At 41.2% G+C, this 21,853-nt stretch overlaps 1 protein-coding gene and 1 pseudogene across 8 annotated transcripts in view; one reads left to right on the top strand and one right to left on the bottom strand.

Annotated features, from left to right (window-relative positions):
• The window catches only part of SLC44A3 (solute carrier family 44 member 3), an 84,306-nt gene extending 65,498 nt beyond the window's left edge, over window positions 1-18,808 (bottom strand). For 5 of the 8 annotated variants that reach the window (XM_029228121.1, XM_029228122.1, XM_029228120.1 and 2 more), the window contains exons 1-5: window positions 18,512-18,808; window positions 17,937-18,044; window positions 14,210-14,352; window positions 11,858-11,994; window positions 10,834-10,927 (exon numbers count right to left, since the gene is read on the bottom strand). In XM_029228121.1, the coding sequence (XP_029083954.1) occupies window positions 10,834-10,927; window positions 11,858-11,994; window positions 14,210-14,352; window positions 17,937-18,044; window positions 18,512-18,538 (509 nt within the window). In that variant the 5' untranslated portion in view covers window positions 18,539-18,808. Of the gene's footprint in view, window positions 1-10,833; window positions 10,928-11,857; window positions 11,995-14,209; window positions 14,353-17,936; window positions 18,045-18,256; window positions 18,377-18,511 lie in introns of those variants that run through there. The other 3 variants (XM_029228124.1, XM_029228126.1, XM_029228125.1) reach the window with 3 other exon arrangements.
• A 118-nt stretch (window positions 18,809-18,926) lies between these two features.
• LOC114899950 overlaps window positions 18,927-21,853 on the top strand; it is a 113,158-nt pseudogene continuing 110,231 nt past the window's right edge.

Raw genomic sequence — 21,853 nt, forward strand, 5'->3', positions numbered from 1 at the left:
GCATAGCCACCTAAACTCCTGCAGCCACAACGTCCTGACCTGCAGCCCCAGCCCACTCCACACCACAGCCTTGCACTAGATGTGGGATGAACACAACAGAGAAAGGGATGCGATCTTGGGCTGCTTCTAAGCAGAGCCATGGGGGCCCACAGGTCCTCTGTGACAGCACGGGCCTCAATTGCTTTAGTATTCACCTCCCTAGGGGTGGGGCACGCACTCAAGGGCAATAGAGCCTGACTGAACCTGACCTTCAGGGCTTCTAATCCAACAACTGGGGAGCAGACCCTGCCCCTGACAGGGTGACAACAGCCACAGAACAGAAGGGAAGCCCCACCTCATATCCTGCACAGGGTCTAGAAACAACAACACGAACTACACCTCCTATCAAGGGGATAATGGCCAGCAAACTCTGAGGAAAGACCTGGCTGGCAGCCATACCCAAGCCAGCAACTTGCACCAAAGACATTGGACATGGACAGTCTACACAGAGATGCTCTCACATAAAAACACCCCTTCAAGACCACAGTAGATAATTGTGTCTCCTAAATTTATAAGACAGAGAAAGTTAAATAAAATGAAAAGGCAAAGGAACTACTCCCAATTAAATGAAAAAGAAAAATCCCCTGAAAGAACAAACAATGAAACAGACCTCTCCAATCCACTACACCCCAAGTTAAAAAAGTTGGCAATAAAAATGATAACTGAATTAAGAAAGATTATTGATAGAAATGCAGATCACTGTAACAAGGAGCTAGAAACTATAAAGGTGAACCAATCAAAAAGAGACAATTCAACTGCCAAGGTAAAAACCAATCTAGAAGAAATTCATAGCAGAATACATGACACAGAAGAATGAATAAGTGACTGGAAGATAGAATAATGGAAATCACCCAAGCAGAACAGCAGATAGAAAGACAAATGAAAACAAATGAAAGCAACATACGAGACTTATGGGATAATGTAAAATGTGCCAACCTACACATAATAGGCGTTCCAGAAGGAGAAGGTAGCGGGGATTGAAAATGTATTTGAAGAAATTATGGCTGAAAACTTCCCAAACCTTAAGAAGGAAACATATAACCAGGTGCAGGAAGCACAGAGGGTCCCAAACAATATGAACCCAAACAGACCCACACCAAGACATATCATAATTAAGATGGCAAAAGTTAAAGGGAGGATTCTAAAGGCAGCAAGAGAAAAACAAAGAGTCAGTTACAAGGGAACCCCCATAAGGCTATCAGCTGATTTCTCTGCAGAAACTTTGCAGGACCTGAAGGGAGTGGCAAGATGCATTCAAAGTCCTGAAAGGGAAAAACCTAGGATGCTCCACCCAGCATGATTATCATTTAGAATAGAAGGAGAGATAAAGATTTCCCAGAGAGGCAAAAACAAAAATCATCCAGCAATACTAAACCTACCCTAAAAGAAACATCAAAGGGTCTTCTCTAAATAGAAAACCCACAAGAATTTATAGGAAAGGGAAAATCATAATAGAAAAGGCATATATATAAAAGGATTGACGATTACTTAAATAAGCCAGTACATAGATTAAACAACAATAAAAAATTGTAAAAGCAATTGTACTTACAATAAATAGGAAAAGGATAAGCATGAAGATGTAAAATATGACATCAAAAGCACAAAATGTGAGGGAGGGGAGTATAAAAATGTAGATCTTTTAGAATGTCTTTGACCTTGAATGACTATTAGTTTAAAGCAAGTAAATAGATATAGTTGTGGGTCAACATGCTTGAACTTCATGGTAACTACAAATCAAAAGCAGAACAGATTCACAAAAAACAAAAAGAAAGGAACTCAAGCATACTACAAAAGAAAGTCATCAAATCACAAAAGAAAATACAAAAAGAAGAAATGAATGAAGAAGAACTACAGAACAACTGGAAAACAAGGATTACAGTGGCAATAAATACATACCTATCAATTATTACTTTAAATGTCAATGGACCAAATGCTCCACTCAAAAGACAAAGCATGGCAGATTGAATAAAAGAAACAAGAAACTACAATATGCTGCCTGCAAGAGACTCACTTCAGGGCAAAAGACACTCACAGACTAAAAATGAGGGTATAGAAAAAAATATTTAATGTAACTAGAAACAAGAAGAAAGCAGGGGTAGCAATACTCATATCAGACAAAATAGGCTTTAAAACAAAGGCCATAAAGAAAGACAAAGAAGGACATTAAGTAATGATAAAGGGTTCAATACAAGAAGAGGATATTACACTCTTTAATATTATGCACCCAGTATGGGACCTCCTAAATACATAAAACAAATACTAACAAGCATAAAGGGAGAAATGGACAAGAATACAATAATAGTAGGAGACTTTAACCCTCCACTGACATCAATGGACAGATCATCCAGACAGAAAATCAATAAGGCAACAGAGGTCCTAAATGACACAATAAACCAGTTGTAACTAACTGATATCTACAGGACACTACAGCCAAAAAACCCATAATACACGTTCTTTTCAAGCGCACATGGAATGTTCTCCATGATACACCACGTACTAGGTCACAAAGCAAGCCTCAACAAATTTAAGAGGACAGAAATTATTTCGAGCATCTTTTCTGACCACAGGAGTATGAAACTAGAAATCCACTACAGAAAGAAAAAGAGGAAAATACTAAACAACATCCTACTAAAAAAAAAAACCCCAAAAACAAATGAACAAAAATGGGCCATGATGAAATCAAAGAAGAAATTGGAAAATACCTTGAGACAAATGAAAATGAAAATATAACCTTACAAAATCTATGGGATGCAGTAAAAGCAGTTCTAAGAGGGAAGTTCATAGTGATACAGGCCTTCTTCAAGAAACAAGAAAAATCTCAAATAAACAACCTAACCGGTCACCTAAAGAATTAGAAAAAGGACAAACAAAACCCAAAGTCAGCAGAAGGAAGGAAACAATAAAGATCAGAGAGGAAATACATAAAATAGAGATAAAAGAATTGAAAAGATCAGTAAAACCAAGACGTAGTTTTTTTAAAAGATAAACAAAATCAACAAACCTCTAGCCAGGCTCACCAATAGGAAAAGAGAGAGGATCCAAATAAACAAAACAAGAAATGAAAGAGAAGAAATAACTTAATAACACAGAAATATTAAAACATTAGAAAATATTATGAACAGTTATACGCCAACAAATTGGACAACCTAGAAGAAATGGTAAAGTTTCTAGAAACATACAGCCCGCCGAGGCTGAGTCAAGGAGAAACAGATAATTTGAACAGACATTACTAGAAGTGAAATAGAATGTGTAATAATAAAAAAAAAAACTCCCTGCAAACAAAAGTCTAGGACCAGACAGCTTCACTGGGGAATCTTACCAAACATGTAAAGATGAACTTATATCTATCCTTCTCAAACAATTCCAAAAGTTAAAGAGAGAGGAACACTCACAAATTCATTCTATGAGGCTACCATCACGCTGATGCCAAAACCAGACAAAGACACTACCAAAAAAGAAAATTACAGGCCAATATCTTTGATGAATATAGATGCAAAAATCTCAACAAAATATTAGCAAACCAAATCCATACATAAAAAGGATCATACACCATGATCAAGTTGGATTAACTGCAGGGTTGCAAGAAAGGTTCAACATATACAAATCAATCAATGTGATTCACCACATTAACAAAAGACAAAAATCACATAATCATTTCAATAGATGCAAAAAAATTTGACAAATTTCAACATTCATTCATGATAAAAACACTCACCAAAGTGGGTATAAAGGCAACATATCTCAATATAATAAAAGCCATTTATGACAAATCCACAGCCAACACAATACTCAACAGTGAAAAACAAACGCTTTCCCACTAAATTCAGGAAAAAGATAAGGATGCCCGCTCTCACCTCTTCTATTCAACATAGTATTGGAAGTCTTAGCCACAGCAATCAGACAAGAAAAAGAAATAAAAGGTATCCAAATTGGAAGGGAAGAGGTAAAACTGTCACTATTTGCAGATGACATGATACTCTATGTAGAGAACCCTAAAGTTTCCACACAAAAACTACTAGAACTAATAAACGAATTCAGCAAGGTAGCAGGATACAAAATTAGTATACAGAAATCTGTTGTACTTCTTTACACTAATAACAAAATATCAAAAAATTTTAAAAGTCCCATTTAAAATCTCATTAAAAAAAACACATAGGAATAAAATTAACCAAAGAGGTGAAAGACTATATGCTGAAAACTATGAAACATTGAAAAAGAAACTGAAGAAGATTCAAAGAAATGGAAAGACACCCCATTCTCTTGGATTGGGAGAAGTAATATTGTTAAAATGGCCATATTACCCAAGGCAACCTACAGACTTAATGTGATCCCTATCAAAATATCCATGACATTTTTCACAGAACTAGAACAAATAATCCTAAAATTTATATGGAACCACAAAAGACCCCATATTGCCAAAGCAATACTGAGAAAAAAGAACAAAGCTAGAGGTACAACCCTTCCAGACTTCAGACAATGCTACAAAGCAACAGTAATCAAAACAGCATGGTACTGGCACAAAAGCAGACATATAGATTGATGGAACAGGATACAGAGCCCAGAAATAAATCCACACACCTATGGTCAATTAATCTACAACAAAGGATGCAAGAACATGCAATGGAGAAAAGACAGTCTCTTCAATAAGTGGTGCTGGGAAAACTGGAGTTACTTGTAAAAGAATAAAATTAGAACATTCTATAGCACCATATACAAAAATAAACTCAAAATGGATTAAAAACCTAAATGTAGTACAAAATACTAAAAAACTCCCAGAGGAAAACATAGACAGAACACCCTTTGACATAAATTTTAGCAATATTTTTTTGCATCTGTCTCCTAGAGCAAAGGAAACAAAAGCAAAAATAAACAAATGGGACCTAATTAAACTTAAATGCTTTTGCACAGCAAAAGAAACCATCAACAAAATGAAAAGACAACCTATGGATTCGGAGAAAATATTTGCAAATGATGAGACTGACAAGGGGTCAATATCCAAAATATACCAATAGCTCATATAACTTAATACTGAAAAGATAAACAATTCAATTAAAAAACGGACAGAGAACTCAACAGACATTTTTCCAATGAGGAAATGTAGGTGGCCAAGAAGCACGTGAAAAGATGCTCAACATCGCTAATTATTAGAGAAATGCAAATCAAAACCATAGTGAGGTATCACCTTGCACCAGTTGGAAGTGCCGTCATCAAAAGTCTACAAATAATAAATGCTGGAAAGGGTGTGGAGAAAAGAGAACACTTGTACACTGTTGGTGGGAATGTAAATTGGTGTAGCCACTAGGGAAAACAGTATGTAGGTTCCTTTAAAAAACTAGAATTAGAGCTCCCATATGATCCAGCAATCCCACTCCTGTGCATATACTAGAAAAAATGAAAACTCTAATTCAAAAAGATACATGCACACCAGTGTACATAGCAGCACTATTTATAATAACCAGGACAGGGAAGCAACCTAAAATGTCCATCAACAGATGAATGGATAAAGAAGATGTGGTATATACATACAATGGAATATTACTCAGCCATAAAGAAGAATGAAATACTGTCATTTGCAGTAACATGGAGGGACCTAGAGAATATTATACTTAGTGAAGTAAGCCAGACAAAGCCAAATACTACATGATATCACTTATAATGTGGAATCTAAAAAACATTATAATACAGATGAATATGTATACAAAACAGAAACAGACTCATAGACATAGAAAACAAACTTGTGGTTACCAAAGGGGAGAGAAAGGGAGTATGGGATTAACAGATACAAGCTACTATACATAAAATAGATAAGCAACAAGGATTTACTGTATAGCACAGGGAATTATATTCAATATCTTATAACAACATATAATCAATATAATCAGAAAAAAAAAAAACCTGAATCACTATGCTGTACACCCGAAACACAATATTGTTTTATTTAAGAGTTCTTTAAAAATTAATTAATTTATTTATCTTTGGCTGCAGTGGGCCTGCCTTGCTGCGTGCGGGCTTTCTCTAGTTGCAGTGAGCAGGCTTCTCATTGCGGTGGCTTCTCTTGTTGCGGAGCACGGGCTCCAGGCTCGCGGGCTTCATTAGTTGTGGTTTGCAGGCTCTAGAGTGCAGGCTCAGTGTTGTGGCGCACGGGCTTAGTTGCTCCGCGGCACATGGGATCTTCCCAGGCCAGGGCTCGAACCCGTGTCCCCTGCACTGGCAGGTGGATTCTTAACCACTGTGCCACCAGGGAAGTCCCCTAACACAATATTGTAAATCAACCATACTTCAGTAAAAAATTAATGAATGTATGTACCTTCATGACTGATGAATATTGATGAATTACCCTCAGGATCCTGCCTCAGCATTGTATGGAAGTGCCTATGTCCCTACACTGTTGCCAAAGGTGTTTTTTTAAACATGTTGCCAGGCTATGGGGTGAAAACATTAGAGTCTTAAATGGAATTTACCCTATCGTGAGGGAGGTTCATTCTTTTTTAGTATCTTTAAAAAATATTGTGCTTTTTCTCTGCAGCGTCTATTCACATTCTTTTTTCATTTTTATATTGAGATATTGGTCTTTTAAAAGTTGACTAGTAAGGTCTTTCATAAATTAGAGATTAATCTTTTTTATATGAATAGCAATTTATTTGCCTGTTAATTTTACTTCTAGTGTTTTGTCATGCAGAAATATTTGTTTTTAATGTAGTCAATGCATTTTTAATTTTATGCCTCCTGAGTTTTAAGTCATGGTTAGAAGCCTTCCTTACTTCCAGGCTATAAGAGAATTCTCCCATGCCTTCTAGTACTTCCTGGTTTCACTTTATAAGTTAAAATCTTTAACCCATTTGGAATTTATCCATATAAGCCACGAGGTGTAGATCCAGCTCTTCCCTCTGGATGCCTACCCAGCTGTCCCAACCTACATGTTGAACAGTCCATCTTTTTGTCACTGATTTGAGGTGCTTTTTTTTTTTTATCATTTACTAAATTCTTGTAAGAATTTGGGTCTATTCCTGGATTATATAATATCTTTCACTGATCTTTCTACATATGAACTAGTACCCAGCATTTTAATTATTAAAGATTGTTTTAAAAACTGGAAGGGCTGGTTTTCCTTCATTGTTTTTCTTTTTCAGATTTTTCTTGGCCATTTAAGAAACTTTTTTCTTTGCAAACTTACATCAGCTTATCTAGCTACTGAAAAAATCCTGCTATTATTTTTATTTTAATCATGATAAACCTATTGCTCAACTTAGACAGACATAACATCTTAATAATGTAGGGAGAAGTAACATTTTTATAATGTTGAGTCATACTGTCAAGAACAATTTCTGTCTTCTGATTTGCTCAAGCTTTCTTTGTAGCTCAGGAATATATGAAAGTTTTCTTCCTGTGGCTCTTGTATATTTCTTGTTAAATTTATTTCTAGGCACTTTTGTGTTTTTGTAGGTGTTTTTTCTTGCTGTGGTAAAAAGAGTCCTTTCAAAAAACATATGAATGCTACAGATTTCAGTATATTTATCTTGTTCCCTGCCACCAAAGTTTCTTGTCATTTGTAGCTTTTCAGTTAATTTTCTTACCACCTACAGAGTAATAATTTTACCTCCTGCTTTCCAACTTCTAAACCTCTATTTTCTTTTTCTTTGCTTTTACTAAACAGTCTTAATACCAAAGAATCTGAATTGTTTTGAAAGAAAATGTTTTCTGAACTTTCATTTAGTGTTTCTGAAAACTAAGGTCAGATATATAGATTCAATGTCATTTTATATTCCCCCAAACATAATTTTCCCTAAGAGCTTAATTTTGTCAACATAGTTTGTTAAACATGGTGCTTTTTAGGCATTTAACTTCCCTGTACTGGTAAAGAATGACCCATCTTACCCCAGAGAGTGATGGAGAGAGGCATGTAAAGTGTGGGTCACCCCTAGTGACCAGCTAGCTGGTAGGTGGCTGACCAGGTAGCTGCCTATGGAGTACCTCATTAGCTGGGGCAGGGGGTGTGTCTCTTGGCTACAAACTGTGATTTCTTCCCCACTTCTGCTTTTCCTCTCCCCACCAGCAAAGCCACTCAGATATGCTGGAAGTAATTTGGAGAGCTGACTGTATATTTAGGTGACTCTCTATATGGTATTCAAGCAAACAATGCAGTGACATGCACAGGCACCAAGGTGAGAGGCTAGAATTTACTGGAGGGAAAAGCCCAAGCCTTTTACATTTTAAATATATGGGGGACTCAAAATACAAATATTACACTGGACACCAAAAGGAAAAAGATATGCTTGCTTGTTATCTTCTGCAGTATTTTTTCACTGCTCTTAGAAGCTCATTCCTAGGTACACAAATCTTCTTGATACTCAGTCATTGCTCTAAAAGGGTATGTTATACCTCACGTGACCAACCCAGAGAGAAGAAACAATTGGCTTAGTCAAAAAGAGGTATTTAGAAAATGTGCTTTGGCCGTATAGCCACACTTCTCATGTTCTCAAGCTTTTCACTCTTGGCACTGCTCTTCCATGATAAATATGATAATTTCCATCTTAAAACAACCACTTGCTTGTGTAGGAAAAGGAAATGGAGCCCTCGAGCCTATTTCTATCTCCCTAACTCCATCCAAGAAAAGCCAATCAGCAGTTTTGTCTTCACTTGAAAAGTTAGTGTTGGAAAGGTCTGCATTTAAGGGGTGAAAGGCGTAGGATCGGCTTGAGCGGTAGAAAAGATGGTGCCCCGAGGACACAGTGTACAGGACCATCCTCCCGGCGCCCCCCCCCCCCCCCCCAGCTTGGTGTGAGCCTAAGGAGGCCATTTGCCAGGCAAAATAAAACCAACGAAGTCTTGACTGTTTGTTTTGGGTTATAGGAACAAATATGGACGCTGTTTGGGTTTGAATGCCAGCTCTTCCACCTGTGCAACCTTAACCTACCTCTGCATCAGCTTTCTCAGCTATAAAATAGGGTTGAAACGATATCCACAACACAGAGGTTTTATGAGGTCCAAGTAAATTAATACATGTAAAGAGCTTAGAAAAGTACCTGGCACGTATCAGAGCTCAATAGATGTTTGTTGTTATCATCATCAATATCAAGATATAAGCTTCCCATGGAATTACAGTTACCATCCCATTTACAGTAAGAGGAGAGTTTATCCAACTCTGGTTAAATTACAGCCTTAAAAATTCTATTCTCTTTCAATTCCTTCTGCAGGTCCACTTACAAATAGTGTTCTTTAAAAAATCCTTCTCAAAAGACAAACACTGCACTACGTTACTTATATGTGGAATCTAAAATAGTGAATCTCACAGAGGTAGAGAACAGAATGGTAGTCACCACAGGGGAGGGAGGGAAAAGGGGAGATGTTGGTCAAAGGGTATAAAGTCAAAAAAAACTTCTCTCTGCCTGCTAAATAATTTTCTTTCAAGTTACTACAACATTTTTGTTTTTTTTCCCCTGGATTTAGTTATGTTTCATTGAGACATGTTTATGACATCTAACAAAAATCAGAATTAAAAAAATAAGATATTATAGTAAAATGATATGGTATTCTCCTCTGGAAATAATTCTCCCCTCTTTCAATTACTTGTAACACAAAGCATTTATTTTAGAAAAGAAGGGCACAAGGATGGTTAACTATATTCTTCCTCCTATTCTGTTAAAATCTCATTTTTTAGCACCTGCTATCTCAGCATTTTTCAAGCTGCATTTGCAGCCTGTTAGAAGATTATGAAATAGATTACTTTTTAAAAAAGTGAAATAGAATAGAAACTATTAGTGTGAATCATATGCAGTAAGGGGAAGTCTTGTTTTGTGAGACTTTTATTTCTGTTCCATATACAGAAGTATGCATGAAGCTATGTATACTGGGGTTGTAACGTAATACATGTCTTACTGTGAATCCCAGTCACGAGTTTGATGAACACCATAGCAGGGGGCTGGCATGATGCCTTGGTTCTACTTAAACTGTCATTATCTTGAAGGGATTGTGCACAGAGGTCTCATTCACTGTAAACATATGTACAATTTTCAAAAGAATGGTAATGCAAAATAAACCCAAGTCCTCCTTCAGTACATCTCAGCATCCTGATGGTGGCAATGAATATTAATTGCATTTTTCCCCTTAGTCTTCTCAATGGCTCACATGTGAGCCATTTACCGTGGCAGTGCAACTACTGTTTCACCATTACAACTTTAATTATAGGGGACCTCCTCTGTGCCAAGTACTGCCCTAGTTGATTGGGATGAATAAGACGCTGAAAGCAGTTCACTGAGTGGTGTTCTTGAGAAGGACCTGTTTTTTATTCTCATTGAGAAGAAAGGTGTGGACTCATTTGGCCTTGCCCACCAAGGCCTGTTTCTTATGGAGAAATCTAGAGCTAAAAAAAAACTAACAATGTCTGGTTGCAATAAAAAAGCAAAAGTAAATAATTTCTACTTTGTAATAAACAGCTGGAGTAGAAAAAACACACCAACTACTTTAAAAAATCATTCATTTGGTAATAATTCATATAGTACATTTTGCTAGCTCCAAGGTTGTCATTTGAAGACTACGTGTATTTTTACTGTTTGTTGAGTTTTCTCCTTATTTAGCCTGGTTTCTAATCCATTGTCCTAAGCCAATATGTATATTGCAAATAGCCCCTCCTTGTTTATCCCTGGCCTTCTGTAAACCATAAGCTCCCTGCAGGCAGGGGCTCTACTGGATATCTCCTTTGGGCTGCTTTCTGTGATACCCAGAAGAGTAACAGCCTCCCACCAAGTACCCAATAACTTTTGTTAATGGATAAGGAAAACGTATAGAAGCTTTTACCTTGGAGGAACTGGTAGCCTGGGGCACAGCGAGTCTGCATTTGGATTCTGGGTGTAGTTGAAGGAATTCAAACTATAAACACACAGGAAGGACCCTGGAAGCAGAAGACACACAGACTGTACCACCTTCCTACGTTGTGCTTATCTTTCTAGGGGAGCCAGTAAGGAAACCATAGTCATTTTACCAAACTGGGAAAAAAAAAAAAAAAAAACAGAATAAATCACTCAGGTTTAGAAAACAGGTCTCTGGGTGACCTAAGACAAAAAGAATCAGCATCAAAACTGAGACTGAGCTAGGTCCTCTCCTTTTCTCTCTCCAAAATGCCAAATTCAAAACTGAAAGTTATACGATAGGTACTAAAACTATAGGAAGATGAATTATTATATAGGCTTCATATTTTTAACCCAGCCTTGCAAACAGTTTTTAAAACTCTGGCACCCCATTTCACAAGCAGATGAAATTTGCAGTGGGTTGTCTCGAATTTCTTTTTACTTTCCTTTGCTTGTTTAACGCTTAAAATATAAATCTGAAAAGCAGGCTCAGAGCAAGTTACACAAATGCTTTTGGAACAGCTTAAGGCTATCCCACTGGTCAGTGAAACTATCCATGGCCCGAACATCTTAATGAAAGAACATACCTGTCAGCAATTCAACCCAAAGCCTGTGGGTGCCTCTCTAGGACTGGATGTGCCAAGTGCACAGAGCTCTCTGACCTCCATCTGACCTCGCCTTTGGGCCCTAAATGTCTGCTGTCTCCTCCCGCTCTCTACGGCAGACCAGTCCCTGGCAGTTAGCAGAGGACAGCTAGGGTTTCAGATGAATTCCAGATAAACCTGAATGAAACTGAACAGCTCAGGAGAAAATGTTTATGGCCCTTTCTACACAAGGAGAGGCACCCACAGAAAGGACAATTTCCAGTTTTGCAGAGAAAGCCAGGGCAGGGCAAGTTATCTAGGTCTGCACAGGTTACCCTGCTGTGGTCCCCAGCCTCAGAAGGAAGAGTGACCCCATCCCTCGGTACCTACCAGTAGTGTTTGCAAAGAGCTGGACCTCTTCCAGGGTATTAAGCTGCTCTTCAGGACAGCTGGACACACAGAGAATGGTGGAACTGAACCTCACATCCTTGACTTCCAGGTTGCAGGAATTCATAAAAAACACGTGTCTAGGAGACAAATGAAACAGGAGAAGAATGTCGTAGAGCATTTCCTGTCATTGAGTTTGATTGTGGGACTTAAAAATATCCACACGCTATCAAATGTGGGAATAATTAAGGCAATTTTTCATCATCAAATACTTCCACGTAATTTAACATGTATTATGCCTACCTGGGTTCATCTATGGAGTTGTGCAGCTTGGCAACCATATTCAAATGTTAACAAAACTTCCCTTTTCCAGATTCAGCATTTTCTGGGATGTTGATTAACACTAGGGAGTTCTCCGAACAAGTCACTGAGGAAGGGAAAGGACTGATTAAACTGTCCCTGGTTTGCTAGGTGAGGCCAGTGCATGAACTACTCATGAAGTCCACAGAAAGCATATTTGCACCCAAGAGTGTTCAATTATACCTCAGAGAATAGCTGAACCCAGGGAAGTGAGAAGTGGAGAGGAGGAGACCGAGGCTGTGAATTTAAAGGCTTACCCCTCCCCCTGCCTCCCAGTTTGAGACAGGAAACTCATGAGACCCTTCCTGCTGCAGCCACTGGGCACAAGAACAAAACTGGTTGTTGACATTAACAGGGTCACGTGCTGGTTGGCAGTGGCAGCTCTCAGGCCCATGACCTACACTTAACCGGGTTGCTGAGATCAGAGGAATGTCAGACCAAGAGCCCTGTAGGCAGTCCTCCAGGGGAGGGACTGGAGAAGGGGTGCCAGAAGCTTCTTTTTCCTCCAACTGGGGTTGGGAGAACGGTGGGTGGTGTAACAGGAGATAGGGGAAGAGATTTCCTTGGTGTATGATAAATACGTACTTTATTCTACTTATTAATTTTAAAAAGCTGTAGTAAAATACACACAAAATTTTACCATCTTAAAGCTTTTATGTGTGCAGTGGCATTAAGAACATTCACATTGCTGTGCGGCAATCACTACCACCCAGAACTCTTTTCATCTTGCAAAACTGAAACTCTGCACCCATTTAATAATAATTCATCACTCCCAAACCCTGGCAACCACCATTCTACTTTCTGTCTCTATGAATGTGATTACTCTAGATATCTCATATAAGTGGAATCATAAAATATCTTTTTGTGACTGACTTATTTCACTTAGCATAATATCCTCAAGATTCATCTATGTTGTTACATGTGTCACAATTGCTTTCCTTTATAAGGCTGAACAATATCCCAGTATATATATATATATATATATATATATATATATATATATATATATATATACACATTTTGTTCATTTATTCACCTGCTGATGGACACTTGGTTGCTTCTACCTTTGGGCTATTGAGAATAATAAAATATGTACTTTTCATTTCAAAGAGGATGACTATTTCCCAGCATTGCATTATGAATACAATGTCTAAACAGGAGCACAGGTGCATCTGGGGAGCCCCTTCCTCTCCTGTCTTCTTTGTGAGTGACACCCACAAGTGCAGGGAGAAATGCCCCTCAGGCAGTCCATGTTCAGCAGTGCAAAGCCCCCCTCCTCAAGAGCAAATTCAGGGGTAGAGGAGGCCTGGTCGGAGATTTGTATTTGATGATTCCAAACTTATACTCAGGACCTATCTAGACCTTTAAGATTTCTTTCCTAGGAGCTGCTTTTGATTATCAAGTCTTGAAATTATCACAAGGCTGTATCCATCTTAGAAAATCATGGCCAGGGATTTCTCTGCCCTCGGGGATTCCTGTCTCTTCTCTCCCCTTTTTGTTTCTGTGTTGGAGTTGGTGGGAGAAAAGTGAGACACCAAAGCGGAGAGTGTAGGGTGGGGAGGGAGTGGGACGCAGGTCCCCAGCACTCCCAGGTGGGATTCAGGTATTTCCACACAGAAACAATACTGTGGATGGTGTATAATTAGTAACATGATTGTGATACATTATGGATAATAATAGTGACAACTAACGTTTATTAAGCCTTAGCTCATGCAGTGTCTCAGTGGATCCTTAAAACAATCTTGTGAGGTGGGTCTAATAACCAGTTTAAAAAGATGAAAACTCAGCTCAGAGAGGTTAAGTACTCTGCCCAATTTCAATTTAGGGCTGGCTGACTCTAAAACCTGTGTCCTTACTACCACACACGTCTCCCTCTCATGAGTTGGGCGGACAGAGTTTTGAGTGGGAAAACAGTTTCCAGGCTCAAACGACTAATTTATACAAAGTTTTGAAATCTAGCCCCTCTGTAGGTTGGGGACTTACTTGAAAACTTACTTTTTTAGGGTCATGTCCTGCCCCGAAAGAGGGGCCCCTTCTACTGGGGAGTTCTTCTTGCCACACACGTTGCCAAAGCTGTCGTAGCCGAAGAGGAGTCTTCCTGTGGCCCCAGCCGTCACTGAGTAGCCCATGATGAACACCTGGCAAAACCCAAGTAGCCGCCATGAGAGCCTGGCCAAGGGCTGGAAACCGGTCCCCCACATCCTTGGATGTTGATATAAAATGGAACCGGGTAGAAACGAATCTCCCCAGCATCACTGCACTTTCCTCCTTCATCAGTAATACCAGCGAATCAGAGCAGTTAGCGCGCTGCTCCTCTAGTACGTGCTTTACCAGGTTAGGGAGGGAGAACATTCTAAAACACTGAAGCAGATTCCTCTCTATTTTCTCACCAGTTTGTGCTTCTCACCTTCTTCTCCAAGAGTCTGTCATTTTTTTCTTCTTGGCCTATGTTCACCAGGACAATTCAATTTTTTTCCACTTGAGGTTCTTGTTTTATCTAAGGTCATAAGCAAGGCTATGCTGCCTTCCCTGAGGTTCTATCCATCCGTCCAACCCTTCCTTCCTTCCACCTCCCTCAACTTTTCTTTTTGTCTTGTATTTAGGGGATTCTAACTCTCTGTCCATAACAAGTGAGAAAATGGTGTTTTGGAGTAAGTCCTTAAAAATACACAAGATAGGGCTTCCCTGGTGGCGCAGTGGTTGAGAGTCCGCCTGCCGATGCAGGGGACAGGGGTTCGTGCCCCGGTCCGGGAAGATCCCACATGCCGCGGAGCTGCTGGGCCCATGCGCCATGGCCGCTGAGCCTGTGCGTCCGGAGCCTGTGCTCCACAACGGGAGAGGCCACAACAGTGAGAGGCCCGTGTACCACAGAAAAAAAAAAAACAAAAAAACACAAGATAAAGAATCTCAGGAATTCTGCTGGACAAGAACATCATGAAATCTATAGTCACTTTTGTCCAATTCCGGAATGAATGTGGACTATTTAAAATATTCAGCTCAAACGACTGTTCCCTTAATATGTATTGACGGGCCCTCTACTCGGATTGAGTCTGTATCTTCCCATAACATAAGCTTAGTGTTGTAAGTTTCTCAATCTACAATGCGTAGAATACCATTTAATACTTGGAATCTATAGCACTGGTACCATATGTTCCAAAGGTACATTGTCCCAAAGTCAAATATGTTTCAGATTCTCTACATTCATTACTAATTTAGGAATCAAAATAACAGTCTTAAAGTGCCCAGTGTGTGCTAGAGACTGTTGCTGAGGGACATAGAAACAAACACAACCGAGCCCCTGCCCCCGAGGAATTCGGCCTAGAAGACAGGCAGGGCTCAGGGCTTATAAACAGCTGGCTTCCTGGGGAAGGAGGCTCTCTGTCCCTCCTACTCTGCCAGCACCTCCTCAGTCTTGAGGTCAAACTGCAGGACTAGTGGGTCACCCTTGCCGGCGGACAGACCCCTTACCCTTTACTCTGAGGCTGTGGTTCTGGGTGTGACCGTGGGCCCATGTGGCTGACGTGATGGGCTGACCCAGCCCCCGGGTGTTCCCTTCCTGCCCTTCCTTCTGGAGTGTGGTCAGATCCTGATTGGTTTTGGACTTAGAGGGAGGAAAGGAGTCCTGGGCTTTTGCCCGGCTCACCAGAGATCTAATAATGAAGTGATATTTCCCATTTATCAGCATTCTTTATGTTAATGTCCCCCTTGGGAAGCTTGTGGGGAGGAGTAGAAGGGTTTTTTTGGGGGGGGGTTTCTGGGGGGAACAGATTTGGGTAATCCTGAGTCCCTGTCATACTACTACTACTTTAAATCATCAAAAGTTTTTTCCAATTTCAAACACACAATTGCAATTCCAAAGAGTAGGCGTGTATAGCAGTTATAGTGGGTTATCAAGGAGGTCACTGTCAACTGTACTGGGGGAGATCTGGAAAAAGCAGTCTTGAAAGATGAGTAAGAAAAGGCAAGGTGGGAGAGGACACTGGAGAGGTAGTAGAGGCAGAGATGGTCCAGGATTTGAGCCATTCTGTTCTGTGTCTTACGCACATATAAAGAAAGGCTGGTACTCTTTCTGTTTATAATAGACTGTCCCTGCTTGTTATTCTGGCCCCTCACCCCAAACCTCCTTCGTCTAGCCCTAACTCAGGGTAGCACCATCAATAATCCCATCCCGCATGTGCCTTGCCACTGGTCAGGATGTCACAAGACCGACCAGAAAGCTGAACAGCAGAGAGGCAGAAAAAACACTCCTTGCTATCTTGGCTGTGGTTAAAAAAATGTTGCAAAGATACTAAAAGCTAGTCACCTAAGGAAGAACTATCATTATTCAAATTTAATATAGTAAAGAGAATGTGGGCATTTCAGATTTATTTTGCAAAGAACATATAAATTTAAAGCAGCTTCTAGCTCTGTACCACCTCTCAGATGGTTCTTAATTCTTCAGGCTGTGATGGGCCATCTACAAATCCTCTCCTCAGAAAGCCGTGGGTTGAAGGTTTGGTAGTGCTGCACTAGGTTTGAATTGTAGAGGGGCCAGGGAAGATCATTAACAGCCCAGGTTCAAGGCTGCCAGGTACTGGCAGAACAGCTGCTCCCTGCATTTATACAATAGCAGATCCAGAGAGAAATACCAGCATCTGTGGGCAAGTTTAGGTGGAGGTGTTGTAGGTACAGTTTCTCGCAGCTCCTAGAGAAGAGCTCCAAGGGTCATAATAGAAGCAACACAGAACATTCAATTATGCCTTTAAGGACCAACCTTCCATTGTGCCTGTTACCCATCTGCCTGTTAGAAACCAGTCGGTAAGTCAACAACTGAATAAATGCCTTTCTTACTTGGAAAGAAGAACAAATATATTTTAGGGTTTATTCAAATTTGTTTCCTTTCAACAGAGGTAATTATGTGATAGCTACTGTCCAGCTTTATAGATTGATCATTTACCATCCAGCAAATAGCACGGCTCAGTCTGGAATGGATGCTTTCATGAACATACTCTTTGAAGAAGTTGAGTGAGCTTTTTTCTGCTGTTAACTACAACTCTAAAATAAGTACAAAGGCTACAAGATTCAGCTTCCAAGAGACCCTCCCAGGACAAAAATGGCACAGCATGAGGTCTACCATCAATGAGGCACACCTGGAAACTAGAGTAGGAAGGGGGAATCCCATTACCTATCAAACTAGAGGGTTTATAGCAAAGGCTTGTTTACCTATTAGCTGCTAAACACAACATATGGAGAGGGCATTACACTCAGCTAAAGTAAGAAGAATTTATTGATATTTCTAGGCTTACACTGGATTTCCCTTTGTTAGAGGAACATTTTATCAATATTTGGGGGGCTGAGATGAGATGGTAAAAGAACTTCCCCTCAGTGAGCTGGGATAACAAGAGACCACATATTGGCCTATTAAATAACAATGCCACTTTAAACGGTGGTTCTCATTTCCTAATGGAGTCTCGCATTAGAACGTGACTGACAGCAATAAGCCAGCCTCTCCAATTTACCGAGCCTAGGAGGTTGAGACACCTGACAGGAATTTCGGAGAACTGCTGTTTACCCTGCGGTACTGGCAGATAGATCGCTCCCTGAAGCACAAACTTTAACCTCGTACCACCCGGAGCCTTCTCCCCAGGAAAGGCCCTGGGGACGCTATTTACATTTGGGGCACAGCTATCTCAGGACACACACACATACTCTGGTCTCTTCCCTGCCAGGCGCTCACACTTACCAAACCAGCCCAAAAGAGAAAGAACAGGAACAACCAGGCCTTATCTGTGCATTTCCTATAAATCTGAGGTCGCCACTGTCTTTGCCTGGGGGTTGTCTCCGTGGAAACCTTCCAGAAAAAGAAGGAAGAGTATTGAGGAAAAGAGGATAATCATACAGGTCTCAACCTGGAAAATGAATCGAAACTTACTTGAAGACTGCTCAGAATAACCCATTCCTTTTTTTTTTTTTTAAACGTGGCCGCCTTAAGCTCTCATGGAGCCTTTGAAACACCTGTCCTGTGCAGAGCGGATGTTAAGGTCCCAGTCGCCGAGTCCTTACCTGGAGGTGCCCCTAGAGGCGGCCCCAAGTTGGTGCTGGGCGGCCAGCCTCTCCCACGCCTCCGCCCCAGGACTGGGGTCCGAGGTCCTCCCTGCCAGGTGCCCCCAGGACGCGGCGGCGCCGGGGGGAGGGGGGGGGCTGTGGGTATTGATCCGAGGGGATCCTGGGAGGCGGAAGCGTCCGGGCGGGCAGGTGCTTGGAGGGGGCCGAGCCTTCCCCCGCGGTCCCTCCCCCGGGGCCAGGTGCAGGCCTTACCAGGTGCTCGGCGCGGAGGCACTGCATCCTGCGCTCCGCCCCAGGGGCCGCGCACTGGGAGCCCACGCAGAGCCCACGGCGGGCCGGCACGGGGCCCGGCAGTCAAGCGGGGGGAAGGGGCGCAGCGCCGCCCCGCGGCCGCCTTCGAGCGCCACGGACTTCGCCCCTGGCGCTGCCCCGAGGGCCCCCCGGCCCCCGTGAGCACCCGGGCCGCCCGCCTCAACCTCCGCGCGGTGGGGCGCCCGGGAAGCCCGTGTCGCCCGCTGAAGCGCGAGGCCCCCGCTGGCCCCGCCACGACCCTGGGCGCGTCCTCTCTGGGGCGTAATGAGCCGGCGGCCACCGCAGTGAGCAGGAAGCCGAAAGTCTCAACAAACCCTTCCAGAGGGCGGGCCTGGGTGGGGTGCTGAATTACATCTACATAGCTAACAGGTGAGTGCCCTTACCCTGCCCCTGATGCTGTTTTAACTGCTTTAAGACATTATTAAACAATCAAAAAGAGAGAAACTACCGTTATCCCCAGTCTACATATGAGGGAAACTGAGGCACGTACAGCAGCCATGTAACTTGCTCAGGGACACACAGCGAGAAAACCGTAGAGCTAGGAGTTGAACCCCGCTACGACACTCGAGGAGTTTTCGCGGTGGTCCTCTTTCCATCAGGATGGCGGCCAGGGGCTGCTGGCTCTCTCCCATAATGCGTGACCTGGAGAAACTAAAGCAGCTGGAGGAACCACGGGTTCCAGGAAGTAAAACAAGAATAAAAAACCTGGGGAGTCTGAGGACTGCCGTAATCTGTGAGCATGTGGGCAGTGGGTGGCGGGAGGAGAGGCCAAAAAGTTAGTTGGGATGCGGGAATTTCAGGTTCTGTTCTCACCTCTCTGTCCCAATAATGGGACAATCATTGTCAGGCTGTTTACAGTTGAAATGATAGCCACCGCAGAAGCCACTGGTGGAGGAGTCCTTCGGGTAATAGCTGACCGGTGCAAAAGTGCTATCGGGGTGAGACAGTAAAACAACTGAAAATGGGCCGCCTACCCCCTTTCACTCTCTACTCCTCCCATCCACACCCCCACGGCTGCTAGGTTACTGTTTCTTTTAAGCACTGCTTCTCCCTGAGGGGAGAAACCTGGCTGAGGAATGATCTGACGTAGTGTCAGAGAGTGGGATGGACAGACGGTGGTTCTCTGGTGCCTGAGACTTAAGTTCTGGACTCATCACTGCCCTCCCACCCCTAACTCACTGGGCCTCTGGATGCATAATTATCAGAGTAGCTGAAACTCCAAGCAAACATGGATTCACAGGCCAAATAACTAGACCTGTGAGGAGTACAACTACTATAAAACAACCACAATTGAACAATGCGTACCATCTGAAACTGAATTGTTAGAACTGATGGACCAAGGTTTTTAAATAAGTGTGATAAATCTATTCAAGAAGGTGAGGAATGACAATAGCAATATGAATCAGGAAAAAAAAATCATAAAACTAAAATGAATAGAAACATTAAACATGAAAAATATGATAACTGGAATGAATATTCATTGATGCTATTCATTAATAACATGGGATAAATAGTAGAATAGATGCAGCTGAAGAGGAATCAGTGCTTGGAAAGAGTAGTGTCAGGAGCTCTCCAGAAGCAACAGGAAAAGGTTAAAACAAATAAGGCAGCTTATTTTACAATTTTCTAATTAATATCAAGAATAGAACTAGAACAGAAAGGGAGTGATATAAAAATGGAGAGGAGGAAATATTTGAAGACACTGTGGAGATAAATTTCAAGGTTGAAAGAAAGACATAAACCTCAGATTGAAAGGGCAGGTCTCAAGCCAAATATCTTTATTGTTTTAGGAATTTCTTAAAATTCCATTCATTGGAGCAATAGACTGACTACCCAACTAATTCTCATCAGAATTACAGCTTCTCCTCAGAACCATAGATCAGTCAACTGGGTGATCCCATGACTGTGCCCTTCAAGGCTCAGTTCAAACCTGCCCCTTGCTGTGACCATCAATCCTCAACTGTTGAATGACAAACTTGCCCAATCTAATCAGCCTCCTTGCATTGAAAGACCCATCTTATACCAGACCCTAAAAATCTTATAAATATCCTATTCTTGAAACACATCAAATATATTTATGTTCATGAATTTACAGTAATACCAAATAGAAATAAAGCCGCATTGACTGCCCTTAGAAGGTTCTAGGGGACAAACTTATTATTTCAAAAACTGGTAAATAAAGGGAAAGAATCAAGCACATATTCTGTCTCTTCTACCTGAACCATACATCAGGGTAATCACATAACTGATAAAGGAGGCTTCTCTTTATAGAAGTATTCTGGCTTCTAAGTGCAGAAGGAATGATAGAATTTAGGACCTCACAGTTTTCCAAACATCACAAAACAATGTTTGGAAGGCTGACAATCAGACATCAGCCTCCTCTCAGTGAAGAACACACTGTCACCTGTGAAAGAGTTGTGCCAGAAAAGTTCACATGAATCTGACTATCGATTTATAAGAAATATAGGAAATAGAGGAAACAAGTCATATGACACCACAGGGGTGCCATCAGAAAAACCAAGAATGGGAACATCTTCACACACAGGACCTAGGGTTTTAACATCAACAACAAAAACAACAGTAGCAACAGCAGCAAAAAGATTATAAGAAAAAAGACAGGGAGGGGAAACCTGTAAATTAAAAGAGACTTGGGGGATACTTTAACTAATGACGATGTATGGCCATTGTTTAGATCCAGATTAAACCAACTGGAAAAATAAAAGGAAAGAAGACCATTCAGAGGACCGTCTAGGAAATGTGAATCCCGATTGGATATTTGATAACTTTAAGTAACTTCTATTAAGGAATTTGGGGATCTGATGATGTCATTGGGGTCAAGTTTAAAAAGGAAAGTCTTTATCTCTTAGATTTACATACTGAAACTTTTACAAGATGATACAATATCTAGATTTGCTTTTAAAAATCCAGGGCAAAGGGCAATGGGTGGAGGTGTAGGGGAAACAAGATGGACCATCAATTGATACTTGCTGAAGTTGGGAGCAGTATACATGGGGGTCCATTAAATTTTTTTTCTACTTTTATATGTTACACACACACACACACACAGAAAATAACAACGCGTGCCAACTCCTAGTCTCCACATAGGAAGCTTCTAACACTGTATGCATGTACCTGTTATTGAACATACTTGCCTTCTCTCCTTTTATACTCCCTACTCCCTCAACCTGAGCCCATCCGTTCCTCAGGAGCAGCACTCCCTGCTGGACCTTAGGATGGTTGTGTCTGACTATTAGCATAGCCAAGGTGCCAGCTCTCATGGTT

Source organism: Monodon monoceros, unplaced genomic scaffold (assembly GCF_005190385.1).
Source record: "Monodon monoceros isolate NGI ecotype Baffin Bay Population unplaced genomic scaffold, NGI_Narwhal_1 Super_Scaffold_18, whole genome shotgun sequence".
Classification (NCBI taxonomy): domain Eukaryota; kingdom Metazoa; phylum Chordata; class Mammalia; order Artiodactyla; family Monodontidae; genus Monodon; species Monodon monoceros.